Source organism: Prenolepis imparis, unplaced genomic scaffold, assembly GCF_030444845.1.
Source record: "Prenolepis imparis isolate NDT839.2.m4 unplaced genomic scaffold, iyPreImpa1.0 SCAF_5, whole genome shotgun sequence".
In the NCBI taxonomy this organism is placed as follows: domain Eukaryota; kingdom Metazoa; phylum Arthropoda; class Insecta; order Hymenoptera; family Formicidae; genus Prenolepis; species Prenolepis imparis.
This window is the reverse complement of record NW_028141163.1, coordinates 17,006,689-17,024,849: the sequence shown is the minus strand read 5'-3', so window position 1 is coordinate 17,024,849 and position 18,161 is coordinate 17,006,689. Positions and strand designations below refer to the sequence as shown.

Here is an 18,161-nt window from a genome sequence, read left to right as displayed (position 1 = left end):
TCACTGGCTCGTCGATGACGCGCGGGGAACAACGATGAACGAGTTCCGGTATATGGCGGCCGCTTTCCAGCCGTGTTAAATGGCTGGAAAGAAACGAGGTGTCGACCCCGGGCTGGATTAAAGGCTAAGCGTAATAATATGGACCGCGCTTTAATTGTACCGAGCCTACAACGAAATTGTTAGTATGCGCACAGGGATATAGATACCAGTGAACGCGAAGGGGTACTGTTTTAATATTTCCACACGGTTATCCCCAACACTTTGATTAATACAATAATATAAGATGATGCCTCTTTAGCGCGATATTATATCTAATGCCATTTTCACGAATTAGTTGCATAAATGATGACGAATTTTATGTAAAATATATTTATTTATATAAAATCCGTGAGTTGTATCGCGCTGATGAGAGTCCGTCAGCTGATTGTAATGTAATATTTAAAATGTGATATATTGTGGATGATATTTCGCATATTGTGAAAAATTAAATTGGAGTCCTAGAATGATATGGAAGCTCTTAATGAGCTAGCATCTCTAAAGAGATGTATGTGCTACGACATAATTATATTTTGACCTCCAAAGTGTATCAAAGGGTTAAACAACATCGAGGCAGGCTTCACGAGCTAACGGGGTGATGTCGGACAAACGTTAAGGGAGACAAGCGAAAGGCGGGAAGAAGTTGGAGAATCGATCAAGCGAGCGGACAGACGCCGGGAAAGACTGACGAGAGAGAAAGAGAGAGAGAGAGAGAGATAGGGGAAGCGCGTAAAACCAGGCAAAGAGGAGAGCGCGAGCGATGCAGAAAGGAAAATATTGGAAACTCCATTAGCGGCGGTGCAACCAGCCGTACACCGGAATACATAAGCAGCTCCTACAGAGAGAACGAGAGGAAGGTGGTTGAAGAGCGAGAGACAGAGGGGGGTTGGCTATGGGGATTATTGCGCGATTCATTTGTAACATTCTCTCCGTTTCCAGCGGTTGCCATCACATTTCTCCTTCTCGGGGTCTCTTCCTGTCATCTTTTTTCAATTTCGTTCCGTATAGATCCGGAATCTCTGCCAAATTCTTTGTGTCAAACATTTTCTATGTGTTTTATCTATTCTTTTTTTTTTTCTTCAGTAAGAAAATCCTTTTATGTATAATTTAATTAAGTATCCCCCTCATGTGTATGTAAATTAAATTGTAAATATTTTTTTTTTATTAAAAAATAGGTATATTAAATCGTACTAATAAATTTGTGAAATTTTTGTTACAAAGATTTGTATTTAATGCTTTTTGTAAAAAAACCAATTATATATAAAATTTGATATACAAATCTGCATTCGAGATTCTTCAGAAAATAATTGAGAATTTCTTTTAACAAAAATGTCAAGGCATCAGCGATTGTCAAATTATAAGCAATAAGAAAAAACTTTTCCACATTACGCCTTCAGACCTGCCACACAAACTTGTCTAATCGAATTTTCATTAACGAGGAAGACAGATGCCAAATTAACCGAGAGAAAAAAAATGGGCGCGAGCTACACAAAAGAAGAAGATTCGCAGCTACGTCAAATCACGCGGAAAGATATTTCAGATCTAGTCTCGTCTCGCCGCGTATTTCTCAGGACTGTTACAGGGGCAAGCTAATTCTTCCTTAATTCTCCCTTTCGCTTCTTTTTTCTTTTTTTTTTTCTTAATTCGACACGCGTCAACGGTCGCCAGCCACTAAACGTCGTGAAATCGCTCGGCGATAACGCGGATCTCGCGGCGCGCGGAATTCACGTGATTACTTCCGGCCTCTTGAGCCGCGATGTACTTTTGCAAGTTTCGCCTCGAGATTTCTCTCTGCACCCTCCGGACCCATCTTCCGATCTCGCGCGCGCCTGCTCCCTCCTCCTCCTCCTCCTTCTTCCGCTACGCGATGCGGTTAAGCTCCGTTTACGCGTCGCACTTCCTCTCATCCGGATTTCCACGAGACTTTTCTCCGCGAATCTCGGAACACGACGATTGATAGTTATTCGCAAGTTCGCGCATTGGCTTGCGAGGATTCTAATTAGACGGGAAGTAAGGCTTTTTTAAGAATTAATCGAAAAACATTATTTGCGCCTAAATGTTTAATAAAGATATCTGTGTAAAACAAAATAAGTAAAATAATAAGTAAAATAGTAAATAAAATAATAAGTAAAATAATAAGTAAAATAATAAGTATTAATATAAGAAATTCTCTAGCTATATGAATTTTTTTTACTTTGATATAGATTGAACTGTCAAAAAAAAATTACTTAAATTCCTTCACAATATATATGTGATATATAAATATTTGTATAAGATAAAGATAATTTTTAAGCAAATCTAAGCTTATAATATAGAAGATTAGAGGAATATTTTTCATTTGAAATTATCAAAACTAAATAAATAAAAATAAGAAGCTATACTGTTTTGAGGAAAAATATCTGTGTTCTACGTAAAGAGCTTCCATCTTCGCTCCGAAGCTTAACAGGGCACGTGCAGGACGCGTTCTTTTATCGACGATGTAACGACGGAAGTACCGTAATAGAGGGCGATTAAACTAGCGAAGGGTTGAACTTCGAGGTGCGCTAAATGCGTCGAGCAAACTCCAGCTCCTATCCACAGTTGGTTAAATCGGCAAACATTGACTGACGATTTTACGCATTTCATGTTAATTCGACTATGTCAAAGATGTCTCCTCGTTATTGACAGTATTAACAGTTGGGAAACCTATCGCAAGCATGCGTCAACCCATTCAGGACAATTGGATTGGTTTTTAAATAGACAATATTGTTAATCTAATGCTGCATCTTTACTCTTGCTAGATGAGCGTGATTTTTAATGAATAATACGGTATATATAGATATAGATCAGGCATGTCAAACACGCGGCCCGCCAACAAAAAAACTGCGGCCCGCCGAAACTTCTTGAAAATCTTTTCAAAAAAATTGTTTTGTGAAAAACGATGTCAAATATCTTCTAAAAAATAATATTAAATTGTGATTTTGCTTATTTTTCATTATAGTTTCTATTTTTTTTTTTATAAAAAAAAGTAAAATATTTTTCATTATAGTTTCTATTTTTGTTTTTTTATTTAAAAAATCGTAAAATATTTTTATTTTAAAAAGTAACATAAGATATAAATATAAAGCGACTATGTATAATATACATTGAATATACTAAATATAATAATTTAAAAAATCGTATTTTATTTATTCTAGGAACATTGAAAACATGCGGCCCTCAGCTTAATACAAAATAGATCATGTGGCCCGTAATGCAAAACGAGTTTGACATGCCTGATATAGATAGTTAATTCGAGTCAATTGGAAATTTACTGCAGTTAAAAAGCATCATAAAATAATGATAATAATTTCAATTTCCATTTTCTTTCCTTTGAACTTTGAAATCCTTGCCGTAGCAATTCTAATGAATATTTATTGTTCAAATCAAGTGTTAATATCCGGATAAGACTAGAGTATGTAAACCTAATTATTTTCTCACTATCCCGCTATTTGACAATTCACAAACAAAGTTATATTTAATCCAGTTAACGAGGATTCAGACTCGAAGCTCATTGTATAAACTCGCGTCGATGCCGCAAATCGTGCACGACGGGCGACCGGAATGTAAATCAAAAGCGGTTTCGACACTCTTCCCCGATGACTGAATGCGGCACGCAGCGGCGCGATGGAAGACCTTAATTCGTTTACGACTTGCAAAACGAGCCTTCTGGGAGCGCGCAACTGGTAGCCAAACAGTTTGCACGCATCCATCCCCGTGGCATCCCTAGGGTGCTACTGACGAAGTAAAATCGACGGTGAAGAATTTCAAAGTTCAAAGGACCCATGTAATATAAATGACGTTCGATGATCTTGTTTAGAAAAATTATTTTCTACACAGAGAGAATTTTTTCTTAGAGAATGTAAAATATGTTTGATTAATTTTACTATGCAGTTTAGTGAAATTAATCAAACATGTTTTATATTTTGTTTTTTATTGTGATAGATATTATTATTTTTATCGTGATAAATATTAATCAGAGAAATTCTTTCCATACCATATTTATTTATAACGTATTATATTTATAACTATTCTTCTTAAAAATTATGTAAATTTTTGAGAGACTAATAATTGTAAACAGTTTGTATCTCTTTAAGATGCTAAACAATCACTTAAACTCGTACGAATGAATATTTGAAAAGGATAGCAATAGAGATAAAATAGGATTAATGAATATGCATATTAATATGGCTAGTGTAATTAAACGAATTTAGACAGATTGTTAATAAATTCACCATTGCAGATGAAAAAAGTTGAGTTAATTTACGAGTAATTATCCTTCGAACGCGTAATTATCCGAATAAAATGTTGCGTATAGATGAGCTAATTTATTTCTTTTGGAAGCGCATTATGGATCTCAAATAGACACTTTGTAAGTCGATGTGAGTCATTGTAAGTTGAATGCAAACATCGTGTCTGACTTACGTAATATCTTTTATAGCGGTTTCATGAGAGCATATTCTTGCTATGTTTCATGAATTTAATTTCTCTTTATAGAGACGAGAGCAAAATTTATGCCCTGCAAGAGACTATGAAATTAATCTTTTTCGAAAACAATGTTCTGGTTTTGTGCTATAACGTCCTTCTCTATTCATAGAATAAATTTTACAGTTTTTGTGCCACAAGAAATATTTAATATTCCACGATACACAAATATATTTAACTGCATGTTTATTCAATATATTATAATCCTTAAATTATTATAGATTAAAAAATTGAATTTTCAATAATGATAAAAACGTCGATAATGTCTTTTAATTTAATTACACTACGTGCATTGCATTTGTTAGCTTATAAATTAATAATATTTATTTTAAAATTTATCCATTTTATTTTCTAGCTATTTTACGAATCTTAATATATATACTTACAATTCTATAAATCAAATAGAAATTGGTGAAAGAATATTAATGAACTTATACGAGGTATATAAGATCACATTGCATGCCTCCCTCTCTCTTTTCTTTTGCCGTAATATTTCTTATAAAATGTTACTAATTCATTTCAAATGTGGAGCACGCGCCTTCAACCCGATAATCTCTCCCTATCTCCTTGCGGGTGATCGATATAAAATTGCAGTGGAAACAAGGCGGCGCGCAATACAAGCGGTGTTGTTTCGCGTTCCCCGGAGGGATCTGATTGCAAACGAATGCGGCGGGGTTACGGTCTCTCCCTTCATAGACGATTAATCCAGTTTACTCGCAGACGTTACCTCGCCATGGGGTTCTTGTAAGCCGAGAATCCGCACAAACGTTCCTCCCGCGCTTAAATATATTCAATTACGAGACTCAAACCTATGCGCCTCATCGTCTCTCAGTCTGTCTTTCCTCCCCCTACACCCTTGTTATTTTCCATTTTACTCCCGCGACCCGAGACTTTCCACTTCCGTTTCGGCCCCCTCTTAAGAATATATACGGATTTATGCACTGGTGATCCCTCCGGTAAACTCTTGGGCGAGTTTGTCCAACGAATAATACTTATTATCGAATCTTCTACGATTAGAAAGCGTCTATTGCACTTATTTTCAATCTTTATAACAACAATAATAATATAATATGTCTTAAAGCAAGATAGCCGCATACGAATAAAGGAATGAGAATTTTAATGACGTACGTAAACATAATAGAATGAAATAGGATATTATCGTTCTGTGTGATCTCTATTAATTATACTTTGATAAGAGTGTTTGTGTTGATATTTTGCTTCTAATGATACATTAGGAAATTGTGCAGACAAGCGGAAGAAAAGATAAATATAAAAAGAACATCTCAACAATATATATTTTTTACATGAAATAATATATAATAGACTTTGCTATTAGAGCTTTAATAATGTGTCGCCGAATATGTGAAAAGCGGAATCAAAGCTTTCGACAGTCTCGCGTGAAAAGTCGAGATGTCGCGATTCGACGATATTTCCCGATGTTTTCCACTGCCAGGCCAACATGCCATCAGGGCTAGATGATAGAGCAAGAATAGAAAATATCGTCGGATATAGCGAAAACAATGAGAGAGAGCGAGAGAAAAAGCTAGAGAGAGAGAAGAGGGTCACGATATATAGGGGAAAAGAGAGTTAAGCCTGCAGGCTGCAGACAGAGGCACCAGAGAGTAGCGGCGAGCAGCAGCAGCAGCAGCAGCGCGGCGCAAAGCGAAAGCAGAAGGGAGACAGGCATCTCGCCCTTCTTTTGTCCCTGGGCTTCGGCCCGATATTGAAATGGAGTCGTTTGAGTGTGAATAATTTGCTTTGCCCGGGCCCACCCTTCCATCGCCGCCGTCGTGCCGTCCCTCTCTCCTTTGCCGTTCTCTCCGGCCCGGCGCGACTAGCATCGTGATCGGCCCCCCCTTCGTGTACCCTCGCGCGGTCCCCGTCAACCCCTGTGCAGTACCGCCGCGTTATTTCGCGTCGCGTTCAAGAGAGTTTCCCCGATTTCCGTAGTCGCGAATCGAGCCCTTTTTCCACCGTCTTCTACATCGGACTCGCGAAGGGCACGTTGATGTCGCGTTGATAGATAGATGGGTAACAATGTCCGGAATACATCTTGTTGGAGCCCTATTTGCGCGGGGAAGGATTTAAAAGCAATCCCTCGATGCAATACTTGGAAGAGATCCGAGACATATTTTTTTTACAAATTAATTTCAAGAGAATTAAAAACATTTTGATATAAGATTGTATAAATTATTGTATCATCTTAGACCACGTAAATTCTTAGAACATGTTAACAAAGTTAAATTTTGTCTGCTAAAAATTTAATGAGCTTTGATTAAAAGCCTTTTCCTTTCACAGGGTGTATACTCAAATTTTGTAAAAAAATTCCCTGATCTTCCCGGTATTTTCGTTTAAAATTTCAGGTAAAACAAAAAAATTTGTAGATGCAGCTTTTTAAAAGTTCCTTTGCATACGCTTTTCAATGTTTTTTTATTCTTGTTATTCACACGATTGAAAAGTTATCAAGAATGCAGTTTTTCTAGCATTTAATATTGATTTATTAATTGTAAAATTAATTTGGACAATAACAAAGTGCGATATATATCATTATATTTAAACGCTAAAAATATATGCAAGAATATAATATAAAATAAAAATAGAAAACAAAAAATAATTTATTATAAACGTGTTAAGGAATATTAATTTATTTAAATTAATTATTTATTAAATTATTTATTTAATTATATATTTATTAAATAAATAAGAAGTACTAATTTTTTAAAATATTACCTGTTAAAAAATTGAACAATTTTCTATGAAACTTACGTAAGTTTTTGATACTGAAATAGATCGGCAATAAAAAAATCGTATAAAATTTTAATAGAAACTTAAATATTGCAAAGATGTGTTAGAATAAAATTATCAAAAGAACCATTTTTTTTAAAATTCCCTAAATCCCAATCAAATTCCATGAGAATTCCCTGATTTTTCAAGGTAAAACAAAATTCCCTGAGAATACCAGGTTTTCAAGGTTTTTCCCGGGAGTATACACCCTGTTTCATACGAACGCTGATCGTGAGCTCGTTTTGCGCTCTCGAGGCGAGAGAGACAGAGAAAGAGAGAGAGGTATCGGTCATTATAAATTCCAAAGTATTGTCGCGATCGATCGATCGAGCGACCCTGGTGCGTCGGGCGATTCCATTCCTCGGATGCTGGTCAGATCGGGTACGCCGGTGAATTGATTAGCGCGAATCATCGTCACGCGCCGCATCAGGCCGGCGAAATCCGTGCGTGGAATGGGCGACACGTACGACAGGCATGCCACGCATGACGAGCCAGCACGGCCAGAGTTAAAATTACATCGACGTAATCGTCGCATAACGCGGTCTTGCTCCGACCCGTAAAATATGTTAACTAATCCGATCATCGGTCACGGCTGATGGGAACGTCGATGATGGATTAGACCGAGTCGAGGACGTCTTTTTTCTTAAAACTCAAATCGTTATGCAAAATTGGGGCATTTCTATACGACGCTCGGTGGTAGCGAACGTATTTTGGTGAACGCGTATGCTCATTGTAAATTATAATGAGTCTGGCTGAATAAAAATGTTTCAGGATCATGTAATATGAATAACAACAAATCTCATCCTCAATTGACTTCGATTAGATTTTATTCTAATTGAATTTTAATATCTTGTCTTTCAAACTATGTGACTTGTGCTTTTTTTTTCGTTTATGTAATGTTTTAAATCTTGTAGTAATATTACATAGAAAAAAACTTCATTCAAATAAAATGCATTTGCATACACGTTGCAAAAATATAGCGAATATACGCAAGCGTCGAATCTTTTCTACATTAAATCGTCGATAGGACAGAGGCGCGATTTCTTTCGTACGATTTGTGCGACCGGAATAAACACAATGCGCGAAAAAGCACGAAAGAGCGAAGCTGTGGAAGACGACGAAGTCGGCCGTACATCGAGCATTGAAGAACGGCGCTTTTGTTGAAAAAGGCGCCCGCTCGCCGACAAAGACGAAGGTGAACGCGCGTGAGCGACCGGATGATGAGCCAACAATGATCGAGGATTCATCAGTCTTTTAAGAGGCCAATGTCATTCGTCGAGCAGCGAACGCGCCGCGCTACCCTGAGCGCGTATCCTCCTTAGATATGCAGAACACGGGACACGGGTGTATATAATCCACCAGCGGTGGGCATCGGAGTTCAGTCAGCTCGTCAACACAACTACAGTCCGTACCACCATCGTATGAAGATGAAGGTAGTCATCGATTTACCGTGTCAGATATATTTTATCCGATTGATAGAAAATCAGCTCTTATATAGCGAAGAAAAATTTGCAATAATATTCAGCCGATTGATTTGACTGATCTTTGAAAATAGGTGTTCATCGGCATCGTCCTTTTGGCCGCGGCGGTCCTTGCCGAGCCGCCGAGGTATCGCCAGCAATATCAGCAACAGTACTACTTCGCCCGGCAGCAGGAGGAGGCCGCGCCTTATCCAGCTTCCGGCTGGAAACCAGCGGGACCAACCTTTAATCTGCCTCAAAGACAATCTCAACAGCAATACGGGGCGCCGGATGCGCCTCAGCAGCAGTACGGAGCGCCGGACGCGTCTCGGAAACAATATGAGGCACCAAGTGCGCCTCGCCAACAATACGGAACGCCGGATGTGCCTCAGAAACAATACGAGGGACCAAGTACGCCTCGGCAACAATACGGGGCGCCGGCGGATCCCCGGCGAGAGTACGGAATACCGGAAGAATCCACGACCACGGAGACGCCCAACACCACCGAAGAGGAAGAGGTGTCCACCGTTCAAGGCATCACCGAATCCGAGGTGAGTAAAGCACGAATAATATTTAAGTATTATGAAACTCGCAATGATATCGACATATTGAGACTCGACTCAATTTTTGTTATAAAGAGTTTTAATTCATCAAAAAAAAAAAAACACAAAATCGAAAGAAAGTGTGTGACATTTATCGACACATGAGATTTTAATCAGAATGAATCAATCAGCTGATTATAAATTGAGATTTTCAAGAAAACTTTTCTATCCCGTGTCTTAGCATCCACATGTGTGTAGTAAATTAATTAGTCACATTTTTAACAATAATTTTGACGAAAAAAGTCGCGGAGAAAATTTCACAGATGCCAAATGTGTGCGCGCGTCCTCCTTTACGTAACACAGAGATTCGTCATCTTGTTTCGGAAAGGGAACGCGCTGAAGCATCGCCGTTGGCGTGTGAGCCTACATAAGAAGGAAGACGGTTCTGCGGAATTTAAATCGCACCGAGACTACCGAGGCTCTTCTCTTTTTCAATCTTCGACGCTCGCGACGTTCTCGTCGTTTCTCCCGCTTATCCTAACGACATTAGTATTCGAGGCGTCGTTTACTTTCGATCACGAGTCTCAAGCACGTGTGTGCCCGTATCAAATTCGAAGACTTGGCGTGACACAACCCATAATGCATTCATCCGTGACTCGAGGTCGTCTGCGAGCCTGCGTCGCCTTCTGTTTGGCGAGATATTGAAAAAGAAACCTCTCTCTTTCACCGAAAAATATTTGTCAATGGAATTGCTTCCTTTATTTGTATAGCTCGAAAAATTCTTCAGCAAATAATTCATACCGGGACCTCGCAGCAAACCTTCTTCGGCGCAATTTTTATGATGAATTTTTTAACATACTTGGCAGCAAAAAATTTTAGCCTTGCCAAAGAATCTATAATTACAAATGATGTTGACATTACATAACATAGTAAATATTGAGTTTTCGCATATACTTTTCTCTCACGATTAGATATTCTCTTTCTCTCTATCTCGACTTCTATATAGATATATATGTTATAAACATATTTTCATAAACACAATTAAATACTTTACACTCTTTCCTCTCTTTTCTTTTAACTAGAGCATGTAATATCGGTCACCGATGATCAGCGACTGGTAACACAATATAAAGGTAAACAATTACGTATACACAAATAAACCATTATTCTCTCAGTCCGAGCCCGTGAACGCGGTGAACGAGCTTGAGGACGAGGACGTGGACGAGAAGCAGCCCCAGCAATCCGGGGAGTACTACGTGGCCCTTCCCGACGGTCGTCTGCAACGCGTGCGGTACATCAGCCGTGAAAACGTCGAGGCGATGAAGTACTTCGCCAAGATCCGCGCCGAGAACGTGGAGCCTCTTCGCGGACCGATCTACGCGTACGCGCCTCTGCAGAAGCTGCAGATCGTGCCGGCCGGTTTGCAAGTTTCCGTCGCCCCGATCGCACCTGCGGACGCAGCCAGGCCGCAGAAACTCGAGATCGAGCCTGTGGCCGCGCAGGTGCAATACCAGTACGACAACCCCTCGAGCGTGGTGCCTCTGACCAACCCTCTGACCAACTCCTACACCACCTACACGACCAACTATCAAGCGCCAGCGAGCAATGGCGAATCCAGATTCCTCCTCACCCTTCAGTGAACCGGTTTCTCCAACTCGACGATATCACGATTGTATATTTGCGTTCTACATAAGGTTGTTTAATGTACTCGCAATTAGATTAAGCTGACGACGTAATAAAGCCGATGCTAACGCAATTTTTTGGGTGTTGCCTCTGACCAACCCTCTGACCAACTCCTACACCACCTACACGACCAACTATCAAGCGCCAGCGAGCAATGGCGAATCCAGATTCCTCCTCACCCTTCAGTGAACCGGTTTCTCCAACTCGACGATATCACGATTGTATATTTGCGTTCTACATAAGGTTGTTTAATGTACTCGCAATTAGATTAAGCTGACGGCGTAATAAAGCCGATGCTAACGCAATTTTTGGGGTGTTTTTATATGTCGCTGTGATATAACTTCATCATCTTTTGTCAAGATTATTGTGCTTTCTGACTTTTGATGTAATGCTAGCAAATGCCGCCTGAAGAAATCGTAGAGATTTAGTAATGAGATTAAATAGTCGATAATCCTACAAGAATCTTCATGTGTAAAGATTGTTTCAACTGAGATCCGCTATTTTACAGCGAAATTAAAAATACGCGATCGGGTGAGTGTAGATGTATTGATGCGAGAGACAAGGAGAGAGAAAGAGAGAGATCCGTCGGCATGTAGACGTGCCTAACCGCAAAATTCCAGAAATTTAATATCTCGCTCGGCGCAACCGGCAACAGGGTTGGGCGTTTCATAAGTTCACTCCCGACACGGCCAATCCCTCGTCAGAATTCTCCCAAAATTCTACAGCGAGCGTTCCAACCCACACACACACACACACAAACACTTTTTCTCCCCTCTTTTCGGCGCACTCCGTTATCTCTCCCTATTCTTTCCTCTTTACTACAACGACCAATGCGCGTCTTGAATGTTCTTTGCCAGTGGTCCAGAGCATTTCGAAGGAAAACGAAAATCAAGGGATCACATTGACTTAAAATCAAACATCTAATTCTGCAATCTTGCAAATTTGCAACAATTTCTATTTTCCAACTATGACACACACATAATATTATTTAGAGATTTTGAAGGATACATAAAAAATATGTAAAATAAAAAATTTATCGTGAGAAAAATTACGTGCAAAACTCGTGCAAATTATACGACCAACAATTCTGTTAAATAAACAAAAAAATTAGCGTAATATGTTGAAAAGAACGAAACTCGTAACTCTGCAGCTTCAATCTCGGCCAAGAAATCTCATATCAGGCATAATTATATCTGCCGAGTTAGCGGAAACTTTTAATTAAGGTTCACCGGCAACAAACCGCTCTTAAGAATTTAGCCGGACCATCGTCGGGCCGAACAAAGGGATACCCTCCGGCAGCTTGGGGCAAATAGCCCGAAGAAGCGCAAACATCCTCGCCGAGATCTCGTCGATAGGCGCAATCGGCCGACTAATTAATCCGGTCAAGCGGTCAGGTCCAATTAAATTCCACCAGTCGGTCGAGCCGTTTTCGTTGTTCGGATACGCGCGACCGCGATCTCCTTCTCGGACGAGTTTCTTCGCCGGGAACTCGGTTGGGCGAGAGACGCGTCTGATATCTTTGCGCGCTTTCCTCGGCCCACCGAATCACCTCTTGGCCGGAAAGCGCGGGGGAAAGCGCTTTTGAAAAACAAGGTTTCTCCCACCTTCCCATTTGCCGTCGTTTTCTCGCTCCTCTGCACCCCGAGTCGAGCGTGGAAGCGTCCCCGAGAGCCAACCAGCCGGTGCACCCTCCTTTCCACGGGATATTAATTTTTCGCCAAGTTGTACCGCCCGTGTGCCATTCCTTTTTTCTGCAACCCCTCTTTGCCCTCCTTCCTCTCGCTCGACAATTCCTTTTTTCATAACGATTTAGGCTCAAAGTATCCGCGAATTTTTCTCGTAGCTTCTAATTCTTAGTGTTAAGAAGACTTTAACTGGAGAAATTTGTCAGTATATCATCCGATATTTTAAGAGCAATTATTAATTTGAAAAAGAAAAATCCTTAATGAAAAGATCGATTATATCTCTATATAAGAGAAAATAAATAGAATATTCTTTTGCAATTGGATTATTAAGTTTTTTCACAATGTTCAATTTTTTTCCAAATAACGCTCATTTCTAAAAAAAAAAATTCTAGATAATCCATCGACTCGTGCGCAGTATCGAAATGAAAAATCTACTTCCATAATTTTTTCACTACTCAATTACAACGTCGTATAAACGAGCTTTTTATAAGCCTCATATCGCCTAGAATATTTCGCGATTTCTTTCAGTAATTTTGTTCCACATGAAGCATCGACGAAGGAAAGAAGATTAACTTTCATAATCCGGGAACATAATACGAATATCTCTATCGAAAGTTTTGCACATCGCTTGTATCTCATTCAAAGTATCATTAATTTCACCGTAACAATCATTTCAAAGAATTAAATCAAATACTTATCATATTTTTAAAACTTTTGACAACTGTCAATTATATGTTATTGGGAAAAGAGAAAATGTTGCAGTATCATATTTGGTCCATTGACATAATTAATATACATATATGTGTACTATTATATTATAATAATTGTTGAAACAATCTGTATAGAAAGTGTAAGTACTTATACAGGATTAAATAAATAATAATACAAAAAAAATAGACGTAAATCTATTTCTTTTTGACGTGCGCTATTAATAATTTTATGATAACTTTTTAGCAAAAAAAAGTCTCTCTAGCAGAGGAGAAAAGAAAAGTCAATTTCGGCGATTGGTCTCGACTGTGATCGGCGAGGAACAAAGGTTCCAGGAAGGTCGAATCGACTGTGAGAGACGATTATATTTTCGGAGCACCTGAGGAGCGAGAGTCGCGATGGAAAAGATGGGGGACGTTAATAAAAAATGAATTGGAGAAGGAACAAGAACAAAGAGGGAGAAACCACCGGACGGAAGAGGGTAGGGTAGCTATAAGAAAAGACGCTGAGAATCACACAACGGTGACATCTGGTTCTGCGACGGTGGTAGACGCCGATTACACGTCTACGGGGGTAGCTTTCTCGCGACTTGCGTGCGATTATGGAGGGGGATGGTGGCGATTCGCGTGTATTTTCGCATGTGTTATAGCGCGGACCGCCCGCTTGTTTGCACAGTGCTGGATTAAGAAAATAGCGGGAGGCTCCCGCGGAGCCGGTGGGAACGCGGCCAAGCTGATGTCCTTCTTCAGGTTCTCAGGACTCGGGAGGGAAGAAATACGAGCGTTTCGTGCACGGTCGGTTCAAAATAGTTAGCTTGGACGGCGATAAAATATTTGCACACCATGACGTAGCAATAGTTTCACACTTCTTCATATATATATATATGAACAAAAATTCGCTTCTGTTTCTTTCTCCCTCTCTCTTACTTTTTCATGATATAAGAAACTACAAAATTTTGAAATATTAATATTGACGAAAATAGTAGAGTATATACAGGGTGTATACTCCTTGGGAAAAACCTTGAAAACCTTGAAAATTAGGGAATTCTCAAGGAATTTATTAATTGGGATTTAGGGAATTTTTTTTTTTAAATTGCCCTTTTAGTAATTTTACTCTTGTTTAACACTTAAGAAACATATGTCTAACACATCTTTGCAATATTTAAGTTTTTATTAAAATTTCATGCGATTTTTTTATTGACGATCTATTTCAGTATCAAGAACTTATGTAAGTTTCATAAAAAATTGTTCAACTTTTTAACAGGTAATATTTTAAAAAATTAGTACTTCTTATTTATTGAATAAATATATAATTAAATAAACAATTTAATAAATAATTAATTTAAATAAATTAATATTCCTTAACACGTTTATAATAAATTATTTTTTGTTTTCTATTTTTATTTTATATTATATTCTTGCATATATTTTTAGCGTTTAAATATTATGATATATCACACTTTGTTATTGTCCAAATTAATTTTACAATTAATAAATCAATATTAAATGCTAGAAAAACTGCATTCTTGATAACTTTCCAATCGTATGAATAAAAATAAAAAAACATTAAAAAGCGTATACAATAAAGGAACTTTTAAAAAGCTGCATCTACAAACTTTTTTATTTTATCTGAAATTTTAAACGAAAATACCGGGAAGATCAGGGAATTTTTTAACAAAATTTGAGTATACACCCTGATATAGAAACTAGTCCGCACGACTACTCTTGGTTGTTTTCTAAATGTTAAACATTTTCATGTGGATGCAAAAATTTTTCTCACCTAATTTTATATTGTTATTTATTCTTAATATTTGTTCCGTCTGTAAAATTGTCCCTGGCTCTTTAAGCTTCTCTCTTCTCGAGGATTCTCCGTGCGACCCCACATGACGCAGAAGGTCACAGAGACAACAATAAAAAAAGGAAAAACAAGAGAAGAGGAGAGGAGAGAGAGGAAAATACTGTGCGTATGCATTCTATATGCGAGTTCTATATGCACTACATCGACGGTGATTGGAGATCCCCCGTCGACAAGCACGTCGAACTCTTTTCGGCTCTTTCCAAGCTTCGGCACCTGCTTTCGCTCGACGACGTCGTCGGCCTTTGTGATCCTTCTGTGTCAACGTATCCCTCGCAATTTTCACGAGCTGCATATATCGCGCATGGATTCGTACATACGTATGTGTGTGCATGTGCGGATATGTGGATATGTGCACGTGGCGATGTCGAATAAACGCATTGCGTCACAGGGCATGTCGATATTGAATCGGGAAGGGGGTTCCGAAAACAATGAAGCGCGCTATGACGAGAGAGAAGTCGCTCTTTGATTAATATCGTCGAATTAATAGGAATTCAACGAAGGAAGGGGATATACGGTGTCTATAGTCATTGTTGTTGCGGTGATGTTTCATGCAGAGCAGAGATTGCATATATCAATACACAAGAGATTGAAAAACAAGATTATTTATAAAATTTGTTTAAAAATTAATTTTACGCTATAATATTCACAATTTTATACTCTATAATTTTATTCGATTATTTTATGGAATGTGAAAAATATTTTTTAGAATAATTTCTTTTTATAAAATATTAATGAAACTGCTATGATAAAGCGTATGAATTTTAAAAAGAGAATTCTCTCTTTAAAGAATATTTTTCTTTCTGAAGTGAGAAGAGTGACTTATGCCGTATTGTCGAACAGCTCGTATTAGGTCAATCGCGAAATGAAATGATATGAAATTCCGCACGCACGAGGAGCATAATTCAATCGACGAATAGCGCACAATAAGCGTGAGTGCGCAATGCTGAAACATTATGCAACGCTATGGGGGGGTGATTGATCGGCTGCGATCTTACGTAACTCATTGTTCGTCGGATATGTATGACCATACGTCAACACATATTTTTTTAATTTTCATACTCGTTAGTTGTATACTTAAGTATCATTTTAATCGCAATCGAATTGAATCTCTTTCTCTCTCCCTTTAGTGGAGATTTGAAAAATTATTATTAATCATGATGAGATGAGACTAGATTTGTTTGCTGATTGTGAATTAATCTGATTAATCTGATTCAATTGACAACATGACAACAATTATAATAAAATGCTACACTAAAAATTTCTCCGATTAATATTTATCACAATAAAATATAAAACATGTTTGATTAATTTTACTAAACTGCGTAGTAAAATTAATCAAACATATTTTATATTTGTAATAACATTTCAAATAACATTTTAACACACAAATCTACCGTATAGAAATTCTCTAAATTTATATGTTGCTATTTTCAATTTTTAAAACTTTTCATCTCTCTCAAAATATTATATTTGATAAACTCAATGCAGCATTTTCAACAGATTTTCACGCAAATACAATCTTGATATATTTTAATGAAATATGTATCTTTAATGCTATTCTTCGATTTCATCGCTCGATAAGTCGAATCTTCACATCAAATTTCGATGGATTGCGAGGGACGTGGAAAAACTGTCGAACGAATCTCTCGATTTCGAGGGACTTGTAACAAATTCCGCAGACGCGTTTACCGTAGGTTGGATTCTTATATGGAGTGTCTCTCTTGGAAAACGGGAACGTGGCGGGGTTTAGCTCGAAACCTATCTCTCATCTCTCTCCCATCTAATCTCCTTACTTCTTAAATCTATTTTACACAGTCTATAGCAGAAAGGGGAAAATATATATAATTAGTGTTAAGATTCACACAGGATCCTATTCAGCTTTATATCTGATCTTGTCGTATAAAAAACAAAATTATATCTGTAAAGTTAGAAGAACCTGCAGTTCAACTTTTTGGATATATATATTTTTTTTTATTTTTTATATATAAAATTATTTATATAATACACAAAAATTTTTATATATACATGGTATAATATAAAAAAATATATACTATATCCAAATAATATAATATTCAACTTAAAATTTAGATTCGTGTAAAAGGAATATCTTATGAGGAGTATCTCGGCATTATTCATACACTCGTCACGTACGTGAGAGTTGAGCTCGTCCCCCAGCCCTTTCCTCGCAGAAACATCGGCGGGGCGACTAAGGTATTCGCTCGTGTGAACGTTGCCTAAAAGAGCGTCGGTCGACGTGTCACACCGGGGGGTGGGTTCTCGCTGTGTGTACTGTGTATATCGATTGGCATTACGAGGCAGATCAGTCAACCCTACCCGTGTGTCTCGTCGAGGGGTCGAAGGAAATAGCGTGTGAGGAGAAAGAGATCCTGCTGCCTCGCCGTCCGCCCTCTCTTCGCGGCTGCTGAGACACTTTGTCACCCTCTCAGGCGTCCCCCCTCCCCCCTCCCCCTCCCCCTCCCCCTCCCTCTCCCCCTTCTCTCTCCCGACGAGTTGTCGGATGTTAAGGCCTACGAAGTCGAAGCGACACGTGGGGGAGAAAAACGCGTCCGCAATTAGCGCCTCTTTATTCAGTCTCTTACGACTCATTGGAAATCTATATAAAAAAAAAAAGAGGTGCGTCGACGTAAGCGCGACACCTTAGGGTTAAAATCGATAGATCGAGTACCACTATCGTTCCCTTCTCGTTCTTATTCCACTTTGTCACTCTCTCACGCGTTACCACCCTCCCGATAGGCGACGGCGAGTTGACGGATGCTCGCAAGGTTGAGCGAAGTTAAAGAGGGATGGAGAGAGGAAGTAAGAGGGAACTTACCCCGTTAACCCTCCGTTAACCTTCCGTTAAGGAATACGCCGATAAATGATGGAATATAAAGACACGAGGG

The 18,161-nt window shown here is 38.6% G+C and overlaps 2 protein-coding genes across 6 annotated transcripts in view; one reads left to right on the top strand and one right to left on the bottom strand.

Annotated features, from left to right (window-relative positions):
- LOC145936196 (paired box protein Pax-6) overlaps positions 1-18,161 on the bottom strand; it is a 128,594-nt gene that overhangs the window by 52,330 nt on the left and 58,103 nt on the right. The window lies entirely within an intron of this gene.
- LOC145936200 (uncharacterized) lies at positions 8,711-11,588 on the top strand. The gene is made up of 3 exons (XM_083038146.1): positions 8,711-8,756; positions 8,879-9,334; positions 10,501-11,588. Exons 1-3 carry the CDS (start codon positions 8,745-8,747, stop codon positions 10,963-10,965), a joined length of 933 nt encoding a protein of 310 aa, XP_082894272.1. The 5' UTR covers positions 8,711-8,744; the 3' UTR covers positions 10,966-11,588.